The sequence below is a fragment of the Zerene cesonia genome, chromosome 1, assembly GCF_012273895.1.
Source record: "Zerene cesonia ecotype Mississippi chromosome 1, Zerene_cesonia_1.1, whole genome shotgun sequence".
NCBI classification, from domain to species: Eukaryota; Metazoa; Arthropoda; class Insecta; order Lepidoptera; family Pieridae; genus Zerene; species Zerene cesonia.
In genome coordinates, this window is record NC_052102.1 from 6,770,124 (window position 1) to 6,794,726 (window position 24,603).

At 32.8% G+C, this 24,603-nt stretch overlaps 3 protein-coding genes across 3 annotated transcripts in view; 2 read left to right on the forward strand and 1 right to left on the reverse strand.

The window, feature by feature from the left end:
• Positions 1 to 69: 69 nt before the first annotated feature.
• Positions 70 to 2,877, reverse strand: LOC119832145 (FAD-dependent oxidoreductase domain-containing protein 1). Its single transcript, XM_038355756.1, has 6 exons — positions 2,045 to 2,877; positions 1,655 to 1,958; positions 1,235 to 1,571; positions 884 to 1,118; positions 699 to 813; positions 70 to 619 (listed from the first exon to the last, which is right to left on the reverse strand). Exons 1-6 carry the CDS (start codon positions 2,306 to 2,308, stop codon positions 480 to 482), a joined length of 1,395 nt encoding a protein of 464 aa, XP_038211684.1. The 5' UTR covers positions 2,309 to 2,877; the 3' UTR covers positions 70 to 479.
• A 282-nt stretch (positions 2,878 to 3,159) lies between these two features.
• On the forward strand, positions 3,160 to 11,637 carry LOC119832139 (ATP-dependent RNA helicase DHX33). Its single transcript, XM_038355745.1, has 12 exons — positions 3,160 to 3,389; positions 3,469 to 3,678; positions 4,500 to 4,719; positions 5,007 to 5,191; positions 5,610 to 5,685; positions 5,860 to 6,047; positions 7,093 to 7,266; positions 8,104 to 8,228; positions 8,307 to 8,431; positions 8,651 to 8,815; positions 8,896 to 9,024; positions 9,655 to 11,637. The coding sequence occupies exons 1-12, from the start codon at positions 3,160 to 3,162 to the stop codon at positions 9,985 to 9,987; spliced, it is 2,160 nt and encodes a 719-aa protein (XP_038211673.1). The 3' UTR covers positions 9,988 to 11,637.
• Positions 11,638 to 20,548: 8,911 nt separating this feature from the next.
• The window catches only part of LOC119834567 (centrosomin), an 8,547-nt gene continuing 4,492 nt past the window's right edge, over positions 20,549 to 24,603 (forward strand). The window contains exon 1 of the mRNA XM_038359000.1: positions 20,549 to 20,592. Within this exon, the coding sequence (XP_038214928.1) occupies positions 20,549 to 20,592 (44 nt within the window). The remainder of the gene's footprint in view (positions 20,593 to 24,603) is intronic.

Below are 24,603 nucleotides of genomic sequence, written 5' to 3' on the forward strand. Positions count from 1 at the left end.
AAAAACTTGGCATAGTAGCAAAAGTGAGACATTTCTTCACACTGGCACAGCATCTTAGACCTTACCAAGGTCAAGTGTGGAGTATTGTAGTCATCTCTGGGCTGATTCCCTTTCCTTCACAGTCAACATTGCTCATGTATACACAGTATTATGTGAATTCATTTCTTATCTGAACTGCGAAGGAACTAAGAAAGAGCTTTCTTCCACGGTTGGTGTTCCCAGATCAGTACCATGTACTATTCTTCAAGTCCAGAATGGATAGGCTTTCTAGGCAGGGGTGCCCATTCATAGATCGCATCACTATATATGACATCAGGAGGGATAGTGGTTAAGTAGTCTGCCTAATAATGTTAAATGAAAAAAAAAATGTTAATATAAATTTTGAATGAATGGATAGTAAAGGTTTGTCCATGTTTCAGTACCATAGAAAATAAAACGATTTACAGTGATGGTATATTATATTAATTTTATGTAAAAATTTAATAAATATTAAAGTCAACAAGAGGTTCATTTACTAAAATTCTATCAAATCCTAATCTTGTTAAATCAGTGCTTGTATATTGGCCTTCTACAATTATATCTGCTATGGCTTTGCCAATGCCAGGTGAATGTGCAATACCTGATAAAATAAAAATTAAATAAGTAAATACATGTTATAAAGAAGAATATATAACCTAAAATTATAATTAAAATATTACCTAACTTTCCAAATCCTGTGGCTAAAATTAAATTTATGTGATAGGGATGTGGCCCTATTATACCAGATTCATCATAGGTATTACAGTCATAAACTTCAGATTGTATGTTATTTACCTGAAAGAAAGAAAGTGGATATAGTATTGTGACAAAGTAACTTAATTACTGCATTTCTGAATATACATACTTCAATATCTGAGAAGCTTGGAAATCTATTATACAAAGAAGGTTTAAATAATGTTTCATATTTTTCTTCATTTGATAAGTGTTTATCAGATTTCAATGGTATTTGTCCACAAATAAGATTATTTTTTAATCCATTTCTCCGTAACCATAAGCCAGAAGAATCCATTACAAAAGGAGAGTTTAGGCCAATTGTAGCTTTTGTAGAATTTTCACCCAAAGAATAAAGGTTTACTTCCCTTAAATATAAAATAATGAATTAATATGATTTGACTGTAGAGAATTGAATCTTAATAGATAAGGCAGAAATAATGAAATTTGTTTAGTAACTGGCTTTATATTCAGATCAATTTACCTTTTCTCTACAGGTAAAGGTAATGATAGAAGTTTATTTTCATTTCTTCCTTTAGTAAAATTCAGTATTTCTGGTGAATCATATCCAGCTGCTACTATACATATGGCAAATTTTATAGCTCTTTCTTCATTTTCCTCATTTTTATACACTATTCTACTCAGTTTTTGATAAGACATTGGTTTGACACCTTCCATTAATACATCTCTTTGGTTTTCCATCTCAAAACCAACAACTTTTCCATGAACATAATTTGCTCCAAGCTCTATTGATTTTTCCACCATACCTCTCCATAATGCAGCCGAATCAAATACACCTTCAGAATCTGCACTCAAACATCCTGCAATGAGGTGATTTAAATATCAGTGTTATATGCGGTTCTATAATCGTAAATATAAATATTTTTATCACATTTAAATTTACCAAGTTTTACATCAGATACATTAATCCAAGGGTATTTTTTCTTTATCTGTTCAGGTGATAGGAGTTCGTTTTTGATGGCATGTTCTTTAAGTATAGAAACATTCCTCTCTAATATATCACAATAGTTATCACTTGCAAGGACTAAATAGCTATGTGGTTGAAACCTTAAGTTAATATTTTTGCCCAAATTCTCTTTTATATTTCTTATGAAATCTGTGCTGAATTTGGATAGCAAAATATTTTCTGGTAATGAAAAATGATGGCTTATTAGCCCTAAAGGTATTTTCTTTGGATTTAAATCATTCTGAAATATTTAAATAGAGTTAAATTAAAAGTGCCTCATAATTGTTAACTATGATAATTACACAAATAAGATAGCAAAAAACATACAAATTCCTTATCCAAAACAACTACATTTAAACCATTGCCTGCTCTAGTCTTTAACCAATAAGCTGCACATGATCCTATAAATCCTCCACCGATAATAACAATATCTGCATGTTCGGGATTCCTTGACGGAGGCGTATTTGTTAACTTTCCAAATCGAATATCGCCGGTTATAGCGTCTAAAGTTCGTCGAATTGGATTTTTATGCTGCACATAAGTTCTGATATTAATATATTTCCGTGAGTACATTTTGGTTACTGCGAACATTTTGCAGAAGAAATGATTTCTATAATTATAAGTCTAATCTACGTGATCATCAAAAACTGTAACGTTTGCTATAATTCAATTATTTTTGAAAAAGTTACACAATTTGTAACTCGGTCCTATTCCTTCTTAATAACCCTATAACATAGTATTTAGTACCCTTTAGCCCATCTGTAGCCATACATACCACTAACCCATGATGACATTAGATAAGAGTTTATTTTTCAAATGACAATGTATGAATGGAAAAGCCACAGATAAATATATATAGTCCCGTATTCCTAGTGGGGTGTGGGGCAGATGATATACATCTGTTTCACTGATCAATTTTCTTTATTTGTTGATGATCAGCCTTCTTTGTCCAACAAGACCAAGAAATTTTGTTGTTTTTGTGAGTCTTCATCAGGATTCGTACAAGGTTTTACGCTGACGAGTTTATCACTGTACACCTAAATTTTGGATAGGGTCATACAGATGACATTTCTACAATTTCTAAATTTGCTTCTCATTTCTAAATTAAGAAACTAAATTTAGTGAAGTGTAATAGGCGCTTATAACTTCATGCAACTTCACGAATGCTTCATGGTGACAATGACCAAAGAGTAGTATAATACTACTGACAATGACTTTCGTTTGACATTTAACTTGCCAAACTAGAAATTAAAAACAATACAAGTGCCGTGCTTACTGCATTGTATTTAAAAAAAATAACCTACAAAATTTTATTTTGGTGCTCAAAAGATTATTATGTTAATTTATTTTGAGTAAGCTACTTTTAAGTTTTATTAACCAAATATGGAAACTCCTTATAATGTAAACTAAAAAATAGGTAATTAATTAAATCTAAGATTAAAATGGATTCTAAATACACATCATTTGGGAAGGACAAAGATCAAAAGAGACATATCGATATTAAGGCAAAAAGAATTAAGCTATGTATCGATAATAAGAAGCCGGTTGACCAAAGAAATCAAAATAAAATAAATGGATCTGTTCTTGGTACAAGTAATACTTCTGTTAATGGTATATCTGAAGATTTGCACGAGTCCAGGAAATTATTGCCAGTTTACACAGTACGAAATAAGTGAGTTTTTTTTCAATGTTGTTTTATTACTTTCAAGATTGTGGTGCTAAACATTTCCTATTTTTTTTCTTTATTTTAGACTTATAGAAGAAATAAAAAAACACAGCACAATGATATTAATAGGCGAAACAGGTTGTGGGAAAACTACACAAATTCCTCAATTAATTCATGAACATAGGCTAGAAGGCCTCAGTGGAATAGCTGTTACACAGCCTAGGAGAGTAGCTGCTATAACTTTGGCCCTCCGAGTAGCTGCTGAAATGAAAACAGAAATAGGTTCCATTGTGGGGTAAATTAGCTTTTTTTTATTTTTTTTTTTCAGTTTTTAATCACTCTTCACTCTAATATTACAAATATGAAAGGTTATTTGTTTGGATTTTTGTCCTTCAATTACGCTGAAACTATGGAACGGATTTTGATGATATTTGCTGTATTGCAATTTCAAATAGTCTGTATAGACAGGGTATGAGTGGACTTGGGTGATAGGAAACTTTGCTTTTTGGGATAATCCTACTAATATTATAAATGTGAAAGTTTGTAAGGATGTGTGTTTTTTTTGCTCTTTCACGCAGCTACTGAACCGATTGCAATGATAGTTGGTATGTAGACAGCTGGACAACTGGAATAACATATGGGCATCTTTTTATGCCGATATTCATATGGGATATGGACTTATGCGGGTGAAACGCTGGGGCGCGGCTAGTATAGTATAAAGTCCTTCGCGAATATATGTATGTATGTATGCTTAGAGCTGTAAAAGAAGATTTTGATGGGGTTTTTTTAATAGATGGAGTGATTCAAATGGAAGGTTTATGTGTATAAAATATCAGTTATTAAATTACTCCAAATTTAACACATTCAAAGCTGTGGGAAAAATCTAGTCTGATATAAAGTAACCTATGTATGGTACAATAAAGGATTCAATCAAAGATAAGAGCTACTATTCTCATATAAAAACTAAATATCTGATTGTTTTCATATTTGTATAGTATTTGGTATTGTGGTATTCATAATTTTACTTTTCATATTAATAGGGCCACTCTTGAATCTGTAAAAACTATACACGCAATGAAAATTATATTTTTATACCTAAATCGTAACAATTTTTAGATATTCTGTTCGATTTGAAGATGTTACAAGTCCTCGAACCAAAGTTAAGTATTTAACTGATGGTATGCTATTGAGGGAGGCAATTATTGATCCAATGTTATTGAAATATTCCATTATAATATTGGATGAAGCTCATGAGAGGACTGTAAATACAGATGTATTATTTGGAATAGTGAAATTAGCACAGAGAGAACGAAAATCCAGACCAAATAAGTTAAAGGTATATGTTTGAGACTGTCATATTTATAATAATATGTTTGGGAGATATTTTTCTTAGCTGAACCACCAAATATTGTTCATTTTTTCACTGAAGGGTCTAAAAGATACTGACAGACTTATATAGAGACTGGAAATTACATAAAAATGATATTACTGAATACACTACTTATAAATTCTGTGAAACATGAATTTAATTTACATTTTTCATTCATTATAAAAAATGTATGTTAAGTTCATTCTATTGAATGAAATGGGTTCTGTATAAACAATACTAAATACTACTTTTAGGTAATCATAATGTCCGCTACAATGGATGTTGATACATTTAGAAACTATTACGACAATTGTGCAGTAATATACTTAGAAGGACGCACATTTCCAGTGACAATATACCATTCTAAAATAAAACAGGATGATTATCAATACTCCGTTGTTTGTGCCATATTTCAGTTGCATGTTACTACACCGGCCAAGTAAGTATTGTACTTTAGCCAGTACACTTGACACAAACTTATGCAGTGCCAACATTTGTGAAAAAAATGTATACAAATCACATTGTCCATGCGGCATACATAAAACTCTTCAATGTCCACTACTGATGTTCAATTTCCTTTCAAAATGCGCAATTCTTAATGCAACAAAATGGCAGTAACACATAGATATCTATTACTACTATAATATTATAAATCTTGATGAGAATTACAAATCAATACAAATTTTTGCTATAACATCCAAGTACCTCAAACTTCAAGTCTTCACATGCTGTTTACAAGAACATATGTCGTTTCAAACATGTTTACTTCATGTGGACTTAAATATCACCTAGATGATAAATCATTCCAATCACTTGTCTACATATTTTGTATAATATAGAATCTTAAACAATTTCAGTCACGATTTTTTAGTATTCCTCACTGGCCAAGAGGAAATTGAAACTGTTATGGCTAACATCAGGCAAATTGCAAAGGTAAGTGCAAGATTGATTATTTAAATTGGACAACACAAACTTTTGTTAATTTGGACATTTTTTACCATTATGTTTCTATAAAATCATTATACAATAAAAGAAATTGAAAATTTTGTTCAAAATGAGACAAGTTGTGTTGCTTTGTTATCATTTAAAAAACCTGCAAAATTTCAGGAATCACAAGGACCACCCATAAAGGTTTGTCCATTATATGCAGGTCTGCCAGCTGCAAAACAATTGCAAGTGTGGCAACCTGTTCCTGCTGGAATGAGGAAAATTGTCTTAGCAACTAATATAGCAGAAGCATCAGTGACAATTCCACAAATTAAATGTGTAATAGATACTGGAGTTGTTAAGGAACGGTAAGCTTAAATAACCAATAAAAGTTTTTTTTTTAAGTTCTTCAATTTAACTCACTCCCTAGGTTGACGATCGACACTTATATCTTCTGAGTATGTTACAGGAAGAAGTACACATACAGATTGAGGGTTAAAGCATTTTAATAATAATTTCTACTATGCTAAGTGTTGTCTTTTGCTGTGATACCACAAATTTGTTATGCTTATTTGTTCACAAAAAATATACTTTCCACAGGTAATCTGGTACAGTTATCAGTGATAAGACTTTTGTGACTTTTTGCACAATATGTTTATTTGCTGTTTTCTTTTCCATGCAATAAAGAGTCTGATATTCTTGTGTTTATCTTTGCATAATACTCGAATACCACTAGGAAGAAAGTACCCGATAGCTCAGAAGGCTTAATTGGTGACATAATATATTCAACACGCCCTTTAGAAACGTCAGTAAAGGATCTGGTCGCCAGGTAGTGAGCGCTACCACCGCTCATGAACATTTGTAGAGACGTAAGACTATTTTTTTAGCCTCTACAATAAACAGCCGATTTTAAAAAGGATAAAAATGGGAATGGGTAAGGAAAAGTAATATGGGCCTCCGACTCACAGTACGAAGCATAGTAGCACGCTTCTACTTTACGGCGAGCTTCAGTGGGGGGTGAATGGTGCAAGCTGGTCCGATTGGTGCCGAAGCTTACTCGGCTCGAGTTTGAAGTATAGTATGAGTACGTTAATAGTCATAGGTGGCTCAGTGGTGAGGACTCGGATTTCAAAATCGATAAGACGGGATTCGAGACTAGGCGAGCGAGCAAGAAATAAATTAATTTTTCAATTTATCTGCACATGTAGATAACATCACCACTGCTCGTAACCGTGAAAGAAAATATCGTGAAGAAACCGGCATGTCTGAGAATCCAAACTCGACGACATGTGCATCTGCCAACCCGCCCTTGGCCAGCGTTGGTGGATTATGGCCTTAGCCCTTATAGGAGGCATGTGTCCCAGCAGTGGGAACATATATGGGCTGGTGATGATGACGAGTACTTTGCTGCAGGACGTGGTGCACGGTGACGGGCGCGGAGCGGCTGCGCGTGGTGGCGTGCTCGCAGGCGGCGGGCTGGCAGCGCGCGGGCCGCGCGGGCCGCACCGCGCCCGGCGCCGCCTACCGCCTCTACACCGCCGCCGAGTTCGCGGCGCGACCGCCCCACAACACGCCCGAGATACTGAGGCAAGTGTGCAAATGTCTTCTTTTTGAATGTTCAGTATTTTTTTTTATATCTCAGAGAATATTTTTTTTTATAAAACCAAATGACTGAGAAATTTTGAAAGAATAGAAAAAATTTGATCACGAGGCAGGATTCGAACCTGCGTATCTTGCCTAACCGTAGCAACGCCTAGCCTCTCGGCCACCCGTGATCCTGCCACAGTAATCGAATTTCTTCTACTCTTTCGGTTTCATGTGCCTAAGGGGCACCCCACGCCATCTATTGAGATGATAAAGAACCATCACAACCAATACGAAACATTATTTCAATGATTACAATATTGTATCGATGGGACGCGGCCTCTGTTAAATTTAATTTTTAGTTTTATAGCATTGAAATGCTTTATAAATGAGATATTTTGAAAGAATAGAAAAAAGCACAACAACAACACAAAGCCCTTAGGCACATGAAACCGAAAGAGTAGAAGAAATTCGATTACTGTGGCAGGATCACGGGTGGCCGAGAGGCTAGGCGTTGCTACGGTTAGGCAAGAAATGCAGGTTCGAATCCTGCCTCGTGATCAAATTTTTTCTATTCTTTCAAAATTTCTCATTTATAAAGCATTTCAATGTTATAAAACTAAAAATTAAACCAAATGACAACAAGTTCCTGTCAAACACAAATAGTATTACGCCAATTGGTTCAAAACCCATGGAGATATCGAGTAACAAATAAAATATAATCGAATTAAGAACCTGTTTAATTTTTTGGGAAATCGGTTAAGAATAAAAGAATATGAATACATATTACGTGTTAATAAAGTAAAAAAAAGTGTTGCAAAATATTGATTTATTTCTCAGGTGCCCACTGGCAGCAACTTTGTTAATGTTAATAGCTACAGGGATGGATCCGAGCACATTTCCCTTGATTGATGCACCTTCATCAGATTCTGTTCAAGCATCAGTAACTCTGTTAAAAGAATTGGGTAATATAATAATCCTAATTGAATTAAGTCTTTTTAATATACATGTTACTGATGTTGATTTAATTTTTTTTCTTTCAGGAGCTATAGAAAACGAAAATAATCCAAAATTAACTGCACTTGGGAAGAAAATGACGGCATTTCCAATTGATCCCAAGTATTCTAGAATAATTTTGAATGCACCAGAATATAACTGTTTAGATGAAGTAAGTCTTCGTTTTCTCATTTTAATGTTAGGCATTTACTAGGGTAACATCATATATAAAGAAAATCTGAATATAAAGGCATGTCATATCAATATTTCGTAAAGTTAGATTCTTTTAATATTTTGAGAGTATTATCATGCACTGCATCTTTAGACAAGTTCTACCAAAATGTAAATTAAATAATTTACGTAAATGTTGAATTATTTCTGTTTATTTCAGGCATTGAGTCTCGTTGCGGTAATGTCTAGTGAAAATGTGTTTCACACGCCATTACACAAAAGGGAAGAAGCTATAAAAGTTAAACAAAAATTCGTGTCATCTCTAGGCGATCACATTACGCTTCTCAACGTTTTTAAAGCGTTTTGCAAAGCACCTCTTAAAAAGGTACCACAATCAATTTATTTATAGCTTACAGACCGCAGAAAGAATCGCTTGCCGTTTCCTAATAAAAATTTATGTTACAGCAATGGTGTAAGGAGAATTATTTGAACCATAAGAATTTAACCTACGCATGCGATATAAGACACCAGTTGCTTACAATTTGTCAAAGGTTGAATATGGAAGTAACGAGTTGTGGAACAGCTGTGGATCAGGTATTTTTATCTTTCTGTACTCTGTTTTTTCTCCTATTAAATAAAAACTCTGTCTTAAATAAAATCTGTAAAAATATATAAGCTAAAATCTTAAATTTGTTACTAATATATATGTTGCTGTTATGGATATATTATTTACTACCTAACTTTTTCTTATTTTTCACGTCCGTAAAATTGTGTTCCAATAAAATCAGGATGTAGGAAATATCATTAAAAATATAGTATACTAGCAAACCCGGCGAACTCCGTTTCGCCACCAGGTGGCTGTATGTTAAAAATGATTTTCCCGCGTTTCCGTTGAATTTTTTCCTGAATTTTCTTTGCTAAAAAACCTCACGGAGCCTGAGACCTTTCCAACGAATGCAAAACCGTGAAAATCGGTTCGTGCGTTCTGAAGTTATAGCGTCAGGAAGGAAAACCCGACTTATTTATATATAGTAGATTTATAGTATAAATGTAACCTAAAAAAATTTTATAGTATTAATGTTATTCACCATCATTTAAAGATATCCCCGCCAGAAAGATGAATGATGAAGAAATTATGTTTTTTTTTATGAAACCAGCACCACGCGCGTCGTTCATTCCCGTGATTTGTTTTGTACAGTGTAAAAAATGTTTTCTATTCCACAGTTATTAAAGTGCCTCCTCAGCGGTCTGTTCACGAACTGCGCGTGGGCGCGAGGCGGCGGCGCGGGGGGCGCGGGGGGCGCGGGTGGCTCGGGCGGTGCGGGCGGCGCGGGGGGCGCGGGGGGCGCGGGCCGCTACGCGACCGCGTCAGGCTCGGCCGCGTCCATACACCCCGCGTCGGTGCTCCACTCCCTCCGCCCCGCGCCGCCCGCGCTGCTCTACTCGGAGCTGCTGCACACGAGACGAGCCTACCTCGTTACCGTGTCCGCGATAGAAGCCAGCTGGCTCCACCAGGTGGCGCCGGAGTACGCGAGGCGGTGCCGCGCCAGCCGGTGACGAAACGTTTACGCCTCTGCGTGTTTGTGTGTGCGTGAATATTGTACCTTACTGAACTATAATTGTATTAAACGTGTTGTTCTCGTTTGAGGTGCTAACGTCTAGACTGCGCTGGCTTATGTGGGAAGATATCGCGTCAATTGATAGCGCAAGATCATGGAAAAGCTGTTTATCGAATAAAGTACAAACTCACTATATTCGATTGTCAGTTTTCTGCCTGCACCTCCGCCATTGTTGCAATACAATCCACCTCAGAAGATAAGTCGCATGTTATAACCTAAGCACAGTTAACTTTTGTGTATAATAAAGCTAAATTAAGTATCATATACCTACATTTAAACAGTTGTTTTGCTATTGATTTAGTTATTTTTTAATAATATATTTAACATAGTGCTATTTCAATTATGAACCTATACCTAACATGTTTTCGTACTTAAGATATATTTGTATGTTCAAAGAAAAACTTAAAATATTCACAATCAGAATTGTTGTAATAAAAAAATACAAATTGTTATAATTGTATAAATATAAATAAATTGGTTACTTATTTTTGTAGATCTAGATAAATAAATGAACGACATAGTTGTAATAACTTGTTACCATTATGTAAGAAAAAAAAAAATGTTGATCCGTACTTCCCATAATATTTGATCTTATATGATTTCGAAGTTATTGTTAGATAATTATAAAATCATGTCATATAAATGATGATCTTGCATGATAAAAAGTTGACAACTGTTATATACTGTTTATTATAAATAGTTTATTCAAGGGTTTTTTATTATTCAATGTATAGTTAACCCGATACAAACATTTTGTGCGTAGATATATAAATCGCATAAAATGTTTATACCGAACGATTTTGTATCAAGATTGTTGAAAAAAGAATCGAAATCTAAAATAATGTAGTGTAATTTGAAGGCAAATTGGCATTGGCTTAATTTGTAAATACATAATTTGAATATTTTTTGTACAAACAAACAAAAAGTTTCATCCATGATTTGAACAATGTCTCACGCAGTTAGTTTTACAAGAGCTTCTAATAATTTCTTAGCAAAGGCGTGATGTCAGGAAATGACCTCGTACGTGTGCAAGCTCATGATGTCAGCTCTTGACTTGCTTATAGTCAAGGATACACTATGAAGTGAAGTACACTAAGACGAACAATGGCTAAAGACAAAAAGGACACGGACATGGCAATGTACGTACGTATGTACATACATTTCTAATAATGATTATATCTGTCTAAACAGATCTTATGCGTCTTATATGGAAAAGACGACAATGACGACGAGAATGAAAGACGACAATATATATTTTTTCTTTTAACTACACAGTAGACGTTAGTTACGGACGGTAGTTCGTAAACTAAAAAACCAATCCTCGATATTAGCAGTGTTTCTCTTTATTTTTCTTTTATTTTATGAACAACAGTGAACAGATTAAGACATTTTTATAACCACTACCACCTGTTATGATGTATTTTTTCTTTGTATTTAACATTGTTAAATGTTTATTCAAGTTGTATTTTAGAATAATGTATGTGCCTATTTCATATTAAGGTTAAATAATAGGTAATTTATTTAATAAGGAACATGTAACTGTTATTGTTATACAAAAATTATCTCAGTCATTTTGTAAATAATATATTTAGAAATAAAATGGTTGCTTTCAATTATTAATTGTATTTATTACTTTTCTATTTGAGATTTTAATAACCTATGAGTCCGCAGTATCACATAAAAATTCGTTCGTTTGGTTGATTTAATGAACAAATTTTTCAGGAATTAAAGGACCGGTTTCAAGTATTTATTTCACACTTGGATCTGTAATGTCTGCAGTGCGTGATGCCTGAGTGCTATAGACTATATACGTCTTCTCTTATTTTTTTTACGCTTTACGTGCATGTAAACTGCGATAAGTATATCTGTAGCACCGGCTGTAGTCTTTGATAAGACTTAAACTTTCAAATAAGAACTATACTTCAACTTTCTGGAGGTAGGGGACATGAGCACATTATTTAGGCAGTACCCTCTAGATTTTGGATTGACAAGGGGCAATACAAAACAGTAAAACGTTTGCAATATTAAGATTTATGAACATTAAAGTAACACTAGTAGTGGCTAGACCGCTGGACCGCTTTCGATAAAATTTAGCTCTTCGATACCAGGTGGATAGTGAAAACAGAATTTGAAAAAGAAAGATCAAACGGTTTGCTTCACAAAATTTATCCAAACCAAAGAGAGAAAAAACTCTTATATCATGTAAACATTTGCATCGTCCAAAAATTAAAAACAGATTTCGATTTCGTTATTTCATAAAAAAGTGAATGTTCCGGCATTGTTTTTGTGTTTTAACAGGAAAAGAAAATGTATCTATGAAGAACACCTTTTCCCACTTCCTAACAAAAAATCCCCACGGCATTTCTATATTGTACGAGCTCGTTTTATCGCTTCAATGTAAATACGTGTATATACTAACCTAATAGACTAAATGTAAACACTCTATACGGATCTCAATTTCTGAAATTAGATATCTCCTGCTAAACCCTTACCGCAGCTTAAGAAACTGTATATTCCTATTTTGATCGGAACACCGCTTTTAACTAAAATGTTTGGTACAGCGTATAGCTATACGTAAAATAGGTTTTTATTTATATAATGTTTAATGTCTATCTACGTATACGTTAAATCGCAAGCTACTATTTTAATTAAAAACAACGACATATGTACCTATTTGAACTATACTGGCAACAAACTTAATCAAGATTTATCAAAGACTAGCTGAAACAAGTCTTTTGTTATTATTTATGATTGTAAGGAGAAAAGTCGTTTATTATTAAGATTTTTTTACATTGTTTTATTAATCTCAAGAGGCAAGATCAACCCCAGCCACCCTAACGCCGGCCGTAGCTCGCATTGAGGGTAGAACCGAGAGTTCTAATGGCGCTCGAAGCATTCATATCATTTCCATTTAACGAATAATATTTACCTTTTTTTTAATTTTTTCCTAGTATTTAGTGATTTAAATTTTTGCAATTTAACAAGATGAATATCTACGAACAAAATGCGCTTTATGAAATAACAGGACTAGGTGTTACCTATTTGTGCCTAGAGCCACCACTACACTCGCCTCTTTATCGTACATCTCTTAACCGACACTAAATAACCTCTTGACATTTACTTGATAAACACCTAAAAGAATAAAGGTCGCGTCCCAAAGTCAGCCAGCAAGATCCAAAATGCTAATACATATTATATATACCTATTGGCCCTTAATCATAATGGTACAGGGGATCTTATTTTTTCTTAATTCGTATTTTAGTTACTGTGGACGTTAGTATATAAGTTGTTTTACTACTTATATTCATCGTAACGCAAATAAATGTTTAACAAATCTTACAATGTGTGAAGCCGGCGAATACGCGAACCCTCACCGAATAGGCGCAGTATAGAAATTCGTTTACAAGCTAAAAGCTTTCCATTTGCAGGGTGAAATGCTGTAGGTAACGACAAAGTTAAATAAATTGAGGCTCCACGATTTAAGACGCACATACGTGTCACACACTTTTGTATTTGTGTTAGATAGATCGCATTTAGTTGTTCGCATTGTGTTGTAATATGTACCTAAGTATATTGTAATGAAAGGTCACTATTAAAATAATTCCTCTATTTATTTTTGTCTTTTGTCAAACAATGATTAGACATACTACAATTACCTAATCTATGCTATGTAGGTTCAGATTTTGGGAAGGTCGGCGAATAATAAAATCTCGAGAGGGCTATTCTACTTATGCATAATTGCTAGCCAATCACGCGAGAAACGAGTAAACTTGATAAAGTAGCTTTTATACAAGCTTATTAGGATAATGTGAAATTTAAATGTTTATAACATTACTATTAGGTAATTAAACGTTATTGAAACACCCTCCGAATACTTAAGAGTTACATAATTGATATGTATGGTTGGCTGATAGAGGAAAATAAAAAATAAATACTAAAATTTAAAATAAACTTGCATTATTTGCGTGAGAAATTATGTTTATTGAGCCTAGTATTATGGACGAGGAAAGCGCGGAGAGGAGGTGGGGTTAGGGACAATCTTTGCGATGGCTCATTCACTGCTGCAACGAGCCGAGCAGAGAATTGAATTGGAAGCAAATGTGCCGTACGAATACAGCCGACGAATATAAACTGAACGTCCCAAGTACCTAAGTCTGATCAAATTACAAAAGGGATAGAAATTCGATCATAATCAATTCTTTTGTATGTGCTGGATCAGCATTTCTGAATTTTACATTTAATGACGTTAAATTTGTGCAGTTTTGCTTCGCAGTACGTACAGTAGTTTTACTTTACATACTGACAAACTCACTAAACCATCAATAATAAAATAGTAGGCGGCCAATAACAATCAAAATACACCATCAGAATTAAAAAAAAATTATTGATGTACTGGACAACTGGGTAATAAATAGATTTCCTGTTAGGAATTTAATTCGCAATAATATAATTCGTTCAAGCTTATGGCCGTAAAACCTAAAATAAATCTTTAAATTCAGTATACGTTTCAGCAAACACAGCTAATCCGGTAGCCGTAAGTTGTTCGCAGTGGACAGTGACGTATAGGTAATATAGGAACTTCCATGCGAGAGCGAAGGAAGCGTTTGCGGGTTGCTTCATTTCCGCGCGTGAGTGCGCGGCCGCATCCCTATTTCCTTACAGTTTATAGCCTGTTTGCCGTTATACCTTCTGTACTAAAATTTGTTGAACATGTTTTGGGCTGCATGCAGCAAACTTTATTTAGGCACTCTGCAGATACTGTGCACAATATCCGGGTGCTTTATATTGTGTCTTGTATTATGCTTGAATATTGGGTGTTGGTTTTATTTTGAATTTATTAAGCTATGGTCTGGGGATTCCATCACCACTACAAGTCAATAATCCTATAGGTACCTACAGTAAAAAATATATTATGTCTATGTATTTAAAAAGTAAGCATCTTCGTTTAATTGATTCCATGTAAAAAATAAATTACACAACATAACGTGCTTTAATACGTTTATCAATTAATTAATTGAAGTAATTTAAACTTTAGGAAATTATACAAAGAAAACATAAGTTAAATGATCACGTGGCCGGGCTTTAAACTTGTAACTAATTCCTCAAATAACTAACTTACTAGAATAAATATTTATACAAAATCTTAGTGCTTAGATTAGTGTTCATTTAGAATAGAAACAGTCGTAGTAATTACAAATCCCATTACAGGCTCTTGTCTTTTAGCTATGTTCGCTAGGTACAAATTGCTTAACCGCTGATTAAAATATAATTTGAGTTTCACATAATTACAATGCAAAACTCTCTGCATTTGTACACTTACCAAATTTAATTAGTGACAGATTGTATACACCATTCGGTAATATTTTCAACCGATTTCCATATTAATAAGGGGACCAGTGCTACCCACACATCGTTTTATCACTTACCATTTTGCGGTAATTATGTAAATAGATATGTAAAGTAAAACTCATTACAATATTGGATATTTCGAATTTTCAATGAGAAACTAAAATTTTTATCATGCAATTTTGCAATGTAAAAATAAACATTAACAATAACCTATTCATTTGGAGGTTAAATAAAAAATTATGTTCTGCTCTCTTAATATTGTTTTACTCCAGTAATTGGATTGCAATTTCTATGATTATAATTTAAAACGCATTCTTTTCAATCTATACTGATAATATAAAGATGAAAGTTACTTTGTTTTAACGGGCTGATCTCAAGAACTACTAGTACGATTTTAAAATTCTCTCCATGTTATATAGCCCACTATGAAAGAAGCTATAATATATAGTATCATAAACGACGTGATTGAAACCGCGGGGCACATGTAGTGCCCAATAAAATTAATTTTATAAAATTCGAACGATTCTAGTACCGTTTTAGATTTCTATCTGAGATAGTTAATATTGAAATCGCTTCATGGTCAAGTATCGAACTCTTAAGCTTTAGTAACTAGGAACTTTGTAACAAGAATGTTGAAAACTTAATTATGCTCACGTAAATGTCGAAAAAAACTAAAAATGTCACAATTTTATATAGGTATAGGTTTTAAAAATATTTATATAGTTTAATATAAATATTGAAAAAAAAATAACACTTTATTGTACAATACATACCAAAAATACCAATTTAAACAAATATAAAATACATTAAAAACAAATATACAACTACTGAAAATTTTGACGTCCTTATCACTTGAAATGACCATAGTTCTCCTGAGATACATAATATAATCTCTCAGTAGGTGTAAATATTTCACTACAATTATTACACACTCATAAAATGTAGTGATTCCTATTAAATTTATTAAGACAAAAAACGAAATAAAAACGATCACTGCAATTGTACCTCTGTGTTTTATCTCTCCCTCGTTTGAAAAATAGAGCAAAGCAATAACGGATTCGACAGTTTTCCTGCCTCGCCCCCGTACTTTACTTTTCAGGGAAAGATCACTCAAATTGTGCACGAAATAGCAACGTTTAACTGCCTATGGTATTATCGTCTTATATAAGATTTATTGAAACTACATAAACTTTACACCAATTTTAATAAAAAGTGCAACACATTCCGCTTTTGTTCTCGGACCATTTCTGATATGAATCCCTTTGTTGCTGCCTGCAGGGTAAGGCGAGTGGCTGGCTCGCCGCCAGTGCTACATGTTTCATATATCACTGGATCAAGGCGACGCGCAAAGAAGAAAATGCGTATCCTTAATTCCTTTCACCAATATTTAATTTTACTGTATTATTTTTGAACAATATTTCATCTACACTTAGATTTTAAAAGAGAAACCTTTTGAATGTTTGTATGTTTGTAACGTTTTAACACTAGGTCCTGTGTTACGTGCGCTTATACATGTATGATCGTTTAATTTAATAAACGAAATAAATGAATAATGCTGCTACCTCATCGATGTTCCTTTTTAGTTTGCGACTCGCAAGATATGACTGACATGCTGACATGATTGCTTAAATCGGTGCATGTCATGCTTAGTGTTTAAGGCTGGACGGAGACTGTTATAAAAATGCATGATTTGATTATTTGGTCACTCATGCAGCGTGGCAATTGACGTAAACGCATATAGAAAGTACGAACAATACAAATTAGAATAAATTATACGCGCGCGCTGTATGAAAACTTTAGGGTCGTCTTTAGTACTCTAATTTTTTCAAAAAACTTTACAGAAATTTTAAGTTTATATGCGTAATATAATTGATAAAAGGTATACATACAACTTAAATAACTTTACATAAAAGTAATATTATAGTGCCGTTGCGTTGCGAAATAAACAAACAAATACACTTTCGCATTTGTAATATTAGTAAAAGAAGTAGTAAGGAATATGGATAAAGTGTCTTTGTGTTGATGTGTTAAATGAAAATCTTTAATGGATAAATATATTTAACGATGTTATGTTAAAGTGCATGTAAATGTAAATTTGATATAATGGAAGTAGTGCTAAAACAAAGTTTGTAGGTAAGTACGGCGCGATGTGGTGCACGGCTCTATTTAATTGCACAAAATGTTTGGCAGCGTTCGTGGCGTACCTGCGACGTGTGCCAAACATTTTAATTTTTGATTACTCTTTTAATTAATCCTGTTCCATAATGAACATGTTACTTAACCAAAAATATCATAAATTCAACTCATATTATTAAATTGTGTTCAAACACATACAAATACGTTGTACCTAAAATAGTGTTTTTATTTTTGAACTTTTTTCAACCAGACGTTATTCAACTCTCAGAAAATGTTCTGATAAAAATATTGTTCTTTCAAAGGTATTAATTAATAATAAAGATTTAGAGCAGTTTATTTAATCCAAGTTAAATTATTCAAAGATTTAAATTGTTATTACCAACTTTATATTAATAGGTGTTTAATCGGATGTTACAGGTGAGTAGGTACTATCCCTAGAACTTCCTAAGGATTCACGTTTTCTTATGTTCATTTCCTATCGGATATTATTCCTCTATTTCATGATAATCCACAAACTTTTGTAAAGACAGTGCTTCCCCCGTTTTGTTTTGTAAATGTATATGAGCAGTATTTGACTATAAAGCCCACTTTATCTCATACAAAATGTATTAAAACGTGTCTACTCATACGTATAAATGTTTTCTAGTGAGGGATAAATAAAAAGCTTATCCAATATTTATTAAGCAATAATAATATTTGAGTGGAAAGGAGAATTGTTCGTATCATGTACCGCAAATCGCAATGACTTGAGAGCGTTGTTAATCCCGTGAAGCAGGCAATTGGCTCAAAGCCACTATAGTGTTTATTATTTCTATTATTATCCTAGGGAATTGAAATATAGGCATAATGTATAAAAACTTTGACAAATTATAAGAACTTTTAGTGCTTGAGGAATATAACTGCGGGTAATTGTGAGTGAACTGGATAATATAAAAAGCCATCATTTAGTCACTGTCAACACGCAAGATTCGCCGCAGGAGGTGTGTGCTGGATAAAAGAGTGCACTAATGAGAAAGTAATATCTTTTCACAAACGTCGTCGCACTGCAGAGCGGAATACCCGATGATGTTGCGGTTCTCCGACTAATTATGGCGACTTTGTTCAAGGAAATACCCTTTTGTTTTTGTAGGTAATTCGATTTGATTGTAACAAGGCGGTGTGCTTGAGATTAAATTTAAGTACATATTACAGAGGGCGCTTTGTGATGTTGAGAGTTGATAGCTCAGTTCAAGATAGTGTGTATATTTTAATTAGTACTAACTGCATTAGAAATCCAAATGCTAAATTTACCTTTTTTATATACATATAGAAGTGTGTTAAATTAGTTTTTATCAATATGATAATATAAAGCTGAATAGTCTTTGTTGATTTCTTTGACGGCGCTAATTTCAGGAACTACAGGTTCGAATTGAAAAACACTTTTTGTGCTGAATATTCCATTGATTACGAAAGTCTATATAACAGCATGGGACACAGGTAGTTATAATACACAACTAATTGAAATGCACTATATTAAAAGTTTAATATTTCTTTTTATAAGTAATAAGACAGAAAAGATAGATAAACGGTCTTTAAAAATCTCAAAATCTTATTACGTTATGTTTTCCTATAAACATATCACAATACATATGAGAAAGTGCTACAATTTGGAAATAACATATTTATACACAAAGGGTAGTTTGTATTACATTCAAAAGAAACGCTACATTGGCGAGATACCACGTTTCACAACTGCGACAGACAAGTTGTTTACACAATTTATTGCTCCCTCGACTAGTCTAACTTTCAACATTTACAATTTTAAAAAGATACATTTAACAAAATCTAAAATTACATTCCTACTTTTGGCATTGCAATTCTTTATTTTCTTCTTACCTATTGGTTATGGTAAATATCGATATTGTAAAGCAATAACTTTGATTATTAAATCTGCTACAAAAATTGTAGATTTAGTAATCAAAGTTAAAAAGTAACTGTAAATACAGTAAGACCTAACAAATAAACAAAATGGAACACTAAGCACTCTGCTTTTTTTTTAATTTGGTAAACATAATAAGTCATATACCGATTCGTTTGAAAATGCTAAAACGTATGTACTTAATTTTATAATACGTATGTACTTAATTGTACCGTGTATTGTATAATTCAGGCGACGTTTTCATTTAATTTGGAACTTTGATTGAATACTGAACATTGTATCTAAATTAGTATAAAATAAATTTTGAAATATAATAAAAATATACCTTATCCACTATATGACCCAAACTTGCAGAATATGAGGCCGTACTACGGCCACACAATACTAACAAAAGTCTAATACATATGATAATAATGTATTTATTGAATTGGTAGATGGCTCAATAAATTTAATGTTTTTGTTTGTGCATGTCTTTCCATTTAGAAAGAGTTGTATGTAAAATCTGAACGAGCAATGTTCTTATGGGTTTTATACGAGCGAGTCTCGCGGGTGCCGAATAGAATTTCCATTGATAATGAAAGCGACAAGCCGCGGCTCTACCTACTACTTCGTGAATTATTCCTAACCTGAATATAGTTTACGAAAAATAAAGGGGCTGCATTAACATAACATTTACATGGCATTTAATACATTATTTTCTGTGATTATCATAACTTGTTAGGGCGGGAATGTATAATAAAAAGTAATCTACGAGAATTGCTACGTTGTAAGAATTAATTTGTTTTTATGAGTTTGCATCCGAATACTACTAGTTAGCACTTCTTTTACAATAAAGATGTCGGTCGTTTCCCATGTACTCATTGAAGTAATATATATAAGTATAATGTAAATATGATATTTGAGTATATCTCTAATCAATTTTTTCATCTTATAGTCATCATCTCAGTAAGTCAGGCATTGCGACATTTCATTATCGGAATTTTATCTTATATCATATTGAACCATTGAAGTTAAGGAAAGCAGTTTGGGTGTTTTGAGCGAAAGTACATATTAGCAAAAGTATTGTAAGGGTAATATGCAATTAAAGTAAGTTAAAATGACTTTTGAAGTATACTATAACGATAGGGAATTCAGTATTAGGTAAGTTTGACCTGTATTTCTGTTTTCAGTAGCGCGCATGCACCTCCATTCTTTCTCATTAGTAGAAGGGTTCTTGCTTTGTACACAAATTTTAGAGTGTTATTTTAATATTAATTCAAATCTACGTTAACGTTTTAGTTTAACCTTTGACTCAAATATACTTGCTTAAACTGAAAGCAGCTGGTATATGATTTCGAATAATTGAATTGAGTTGTAAACCAACTGCTTCATATATTTCTTAAGAAAAAACGAAAATAAATGCAACAAAATTTAAATTTATATTATTTTATTACTCATGCATAGTCTCTAACAGAACGTTTCATACGAGAAACAGGAAGGTCCATTATCCATTAAGCATGAAAACCGTATGTTGTATCTACCTCTTGGTATATAAAATGTAAATTGGTAAAGTCTAAGCTCGTTAAATGTTATAACGATATGAGAATGAAAAGATAAAGACAACTTTCAAAAGTAACTAGATCTGTTTGTTTAGGATCGAGCTTAAAACGACTCCAAGTTTTGGTATTTTGTGCCGCACCCGTAATCGTTAAAATACTTTTTAAGTACGTACATTAAAGAATATATTAGGTATATTCAGATTCGACTGTTTTATAAATGTTTTCGTTCACACTCATCAGGGAAATTTGCCTCAAATGTTTCCTACAAGACAATGCATTTTTGACAAAACTTCAGTAATACATTTTTCAAGTAAAACTGCAAAGAAATAATAAAAAAACGTTTATTTTTAATTGATTTATTGTTATTTAAGTTCTTATTTTTCTTTATTGTTGCTACACAGCCACATACTATCAGTGGTCATCCTACTAATCTTATAAATGCGAAAGTTTGTAAGGATGTGTGTGGGTTTGTTGCTCTTTCACGCAAAAACTACTGAACTGATTGCAATGAAATTTGGTACGTAGACAGTTGGAAAACTGGCATAACATATAGGCAACTTTTTATCCCGATATTCCTACGGGGCGCAGCTAGTAAAAATTATTCCGAAGAATTGTGGTGCAACTGTCATTATGTATATTTTTAATCCACCTGAATCAGATTTCAATATTCGTGGTAACAATGAAGAAAAGTAGTAAAAAAAATAAAACACTTTACCAGGTAAAAAATAACCGTAGAGAAAATTTAAAATGCAATTGTAAAAGCAACAATAGACGTGTGATCAGGAGGATAGTCTGATAGGCTTGCAAGCCTACAGTAAACATTAATGTGGTCTGTGGCAAGTCAGATTGTAGACGGAATAGTCGATAACGGTAGCATGTAATTTTAGCTGAAGTGAAAATGACCAATGGATTTACAATAGATATGTAGAGGCGTCTATATTGAGGACACAGTCAACTAATCTTTTTCGGTTCTCCTTTATGTAATATGTAGTTGTTTGATGATGTTTTTTATCCTATAATCAGATCTACGAAGTTTTCATGAATGTTTTCATGAGTTATTCTGAAGCGTAGGTAAACATAACTAAACATTTAAAACTAACATATACCCAAAAAGGATAAAGGTAGGAAGAAGGGCTATGTTTTGTATTTTTAAGAACGATTCACTTTTTTAAAAAAGGTACATGACATAGTACTGTTTCTAAATAGAATAGAAAATATTTGAATCTTAATTTGTTATGGTATACCCACCTACATGCCAATTTCCTATCAAAGAAAGATTCCATATTAGCTAGTGTAAATTTTTATTTATGACTCCATTAAAATAAGAATGAACCTTTTACCCATTATAAAACACGGTAGAGAAGCGTAGGTTTTATATGCAGGGTGTTAAACTGATGGAGAGATTCAAAGCCTGCGATATTCTTTTTATGTAGTGGAAAGATATTGAAATCGATGTCTTGTCTGTGCGCTTCGCTGTGGCTGATTCGAACTTTTATATCTTTCGATATAACCGTAGGAGAACTGAAGGAAATTTGTTTTTAGAATATATTTCTGTGCCCGAGATTGTTTACTGTTATGGTTTATTTCTAAAATAGGTTTCGAAATAAATATTAAAATTTTCTTTTCTTTAGTTATCTAATTTTTGACGTAGTATAATCCTATTGGTTTAATTATAAAGGCTGTGCTAGTTTCTGACAATTACTTTAGATAGAGTTTGTAACAGTTATCAAAATTATCAATAAAATACATGTAATATTCATAAAAAAAAATGTATGAAGTAGGTAGTACTTATTACACTTAGTACGCTTCTTTGATTGCACTGCCCGACGACTTTTTTTAAATCTAACATTAGCAATTATTTACAAAATGGTAATTTACTGCACTATTTGACTCGGAGAACAATGTCATCTAGGGGCGAGGCCTGGCTGCGTGTCTTCTTTTACGGCACACATAAAAGTTTATATAGGTTCTTACACTTGGTTTATTATGTGTTAAATATATAGTATAATATATCGCAGCATAGCTATAGTAATCGATTTAGTAATTAACTAACACAAAAATATGATCGTCGTTTTAAAGATATTATTTTTTCATGATTTTGTAGAATCAAAGTCCACATCTTGCTAAGTTAATTCATTAAGGTCCACCCGGTTGGTAATTTAAAGAGCACACATAAATCTAACTGAATGAGATAAGCTATACAGGATTGACCAGCAGTAACTTTGTTATAGAATGAGCCCACTAGCAGGCTATCCGCTTAGCGATACCTGATATTCACGAGTCTGAATTGAATGATTTTTTTTTAACAAACACTAGAAAAATATGAAAGACAAAATTAACGTGTTCCTTCTACATTAATATAGGCTACCTATTAGGAATTTTATGAACACAAATCTATTTTCCATGCGAGTAAGTCGTTTAAGCGGAGAATAGATTTTTGTGAATAAGGAATGATATATGAAAATTGATACGAAGCTTGGATGTATTGAAAGGATAGATATAATAGTATAAATATTTTTGCGAGTCTATATCAAAAAAGAATAACATTTAACATGGTAAATAGTATAACTATTTAGACACATAGTAAGTTTTATTACATTATGGATTAACAACGCCAATGTTTCGATAAATCCCAAAAAGGTCTGGTCTGTTTTAATTTACCATTTTTTATTTTAGTTGTAGTACTCTGAATCATTATTTTTTATATACAGGTGTACATTTTATGTAAACTATCACGTAGGCCGGATACAAATGTCACTGTGAAAGAAACAGGCATGAAACAAAGTGTTTGACGGTCGACATCTTTATATTTATTCTCCGCACGTATTTATAAACATTTATGAGACATTACAAGTTGCCCACAAATGACACGCGTTAACGAAAAAACCTTTTTTGCCCGACTGTGAACAAGCACTGAAAGGGAGGACATATTTATATTCCATAGAGGTTTTCACTCGTAACTCGTTAGTATTGAGGCTGAAATAATTAGTACTAATAAAGCTGCTAAAGTTATTTATAGGCTATAGTTAGTCATTTATTAGGGGTGATAGATAGGTAAGTAATAACAATTATATAAGCAAAATTTCTATATTTTGATCTCAACATCATAATTAAGAATTTACGACCGAAAATGAAATATTTTATACTGAACTGTAAAGTATAAACGCAGTGTAGCTCAAGCGGTGTAGCTTAAGGTAGTTATCGTAGATACAATTTTGGAAATTTCTCTAAATTATGTTTTAAAAAGAGAGAAGAAAGAAAGAAGTTTATTTTATTGACATACCACACAGTAAGCTACGAATAAGTTTTAGGTACAAATAAAACATAAAAAAAAAGAAAATACTGAATGAGCATTTTAAATAGATACATGCGTTGTGGAATCTGTGCAGCATGAAAACATGAAAAAAGGACAACAGACGGCGATATTCTGTGACGCAGATACATTGCAGCACCGGCTTTCAGTGCATTATACGAATACTTGGTTTTGTACTTTATCCAAAAGATGAAAATGACTTGACAATATCTATGTCAACATTTAATACATAAAGAAAACATTTTTCTGAAAACTAAGGTCTAAAATAAGATTTTGAGCATAAAATATAATAACCTATAT

What these genes read in the sequence shown, in the direction of transcription:
- LOC119832139 (XM_038355745.1), top strand. Translation starts at nt 3,160, where the DNA reads ATGGATTCTAAATACACATCATTTGGGAAGGACAAAGATCAAAAGAGA. An exon ending in AACTCTGTTAAAAGAATTGG is followed by an intron (nt 8,229 to 8,306) that starts GTAATATAATAA and finishes TTTTTCTTTCAG; the next exon opens with GAGCTATAGAAAACGAAAAT. An exon ending in GTGGAACAGCTGTGGATCAG is followed by an intron (nt 9,025 to 9,654) that starts GTATTTTTATCT and finishes TCTATTCCACAG; the next exon opens with TTATTAAAGTGCCTCCTCAG.
- LOC119832145 (XM_038355756.1), bottom strand. Translation starts at nt 2,308, where the DNA reads ATGTTCGCAGTAACCAAAATGTACTCACGGAAATATATTAATATCAGA. An exon ending in CCTTTACCTGTAGAGAAAAG is followed by an intron (nt 1,119 to 1,234) that starts GTAAATTGATCT and finishes TTTATATTTAAG; the next exon opens with GGAAGTAAACCTTTATTCTT. An exon ending in CACAGGATTTGGAAAGTTAG is followed by an intron (nt 620 to 698) that starts GTAATATTTTAA and finishes TTATTTTATCAG; the next exon opens with GTATTGCACATTCACCTGGC.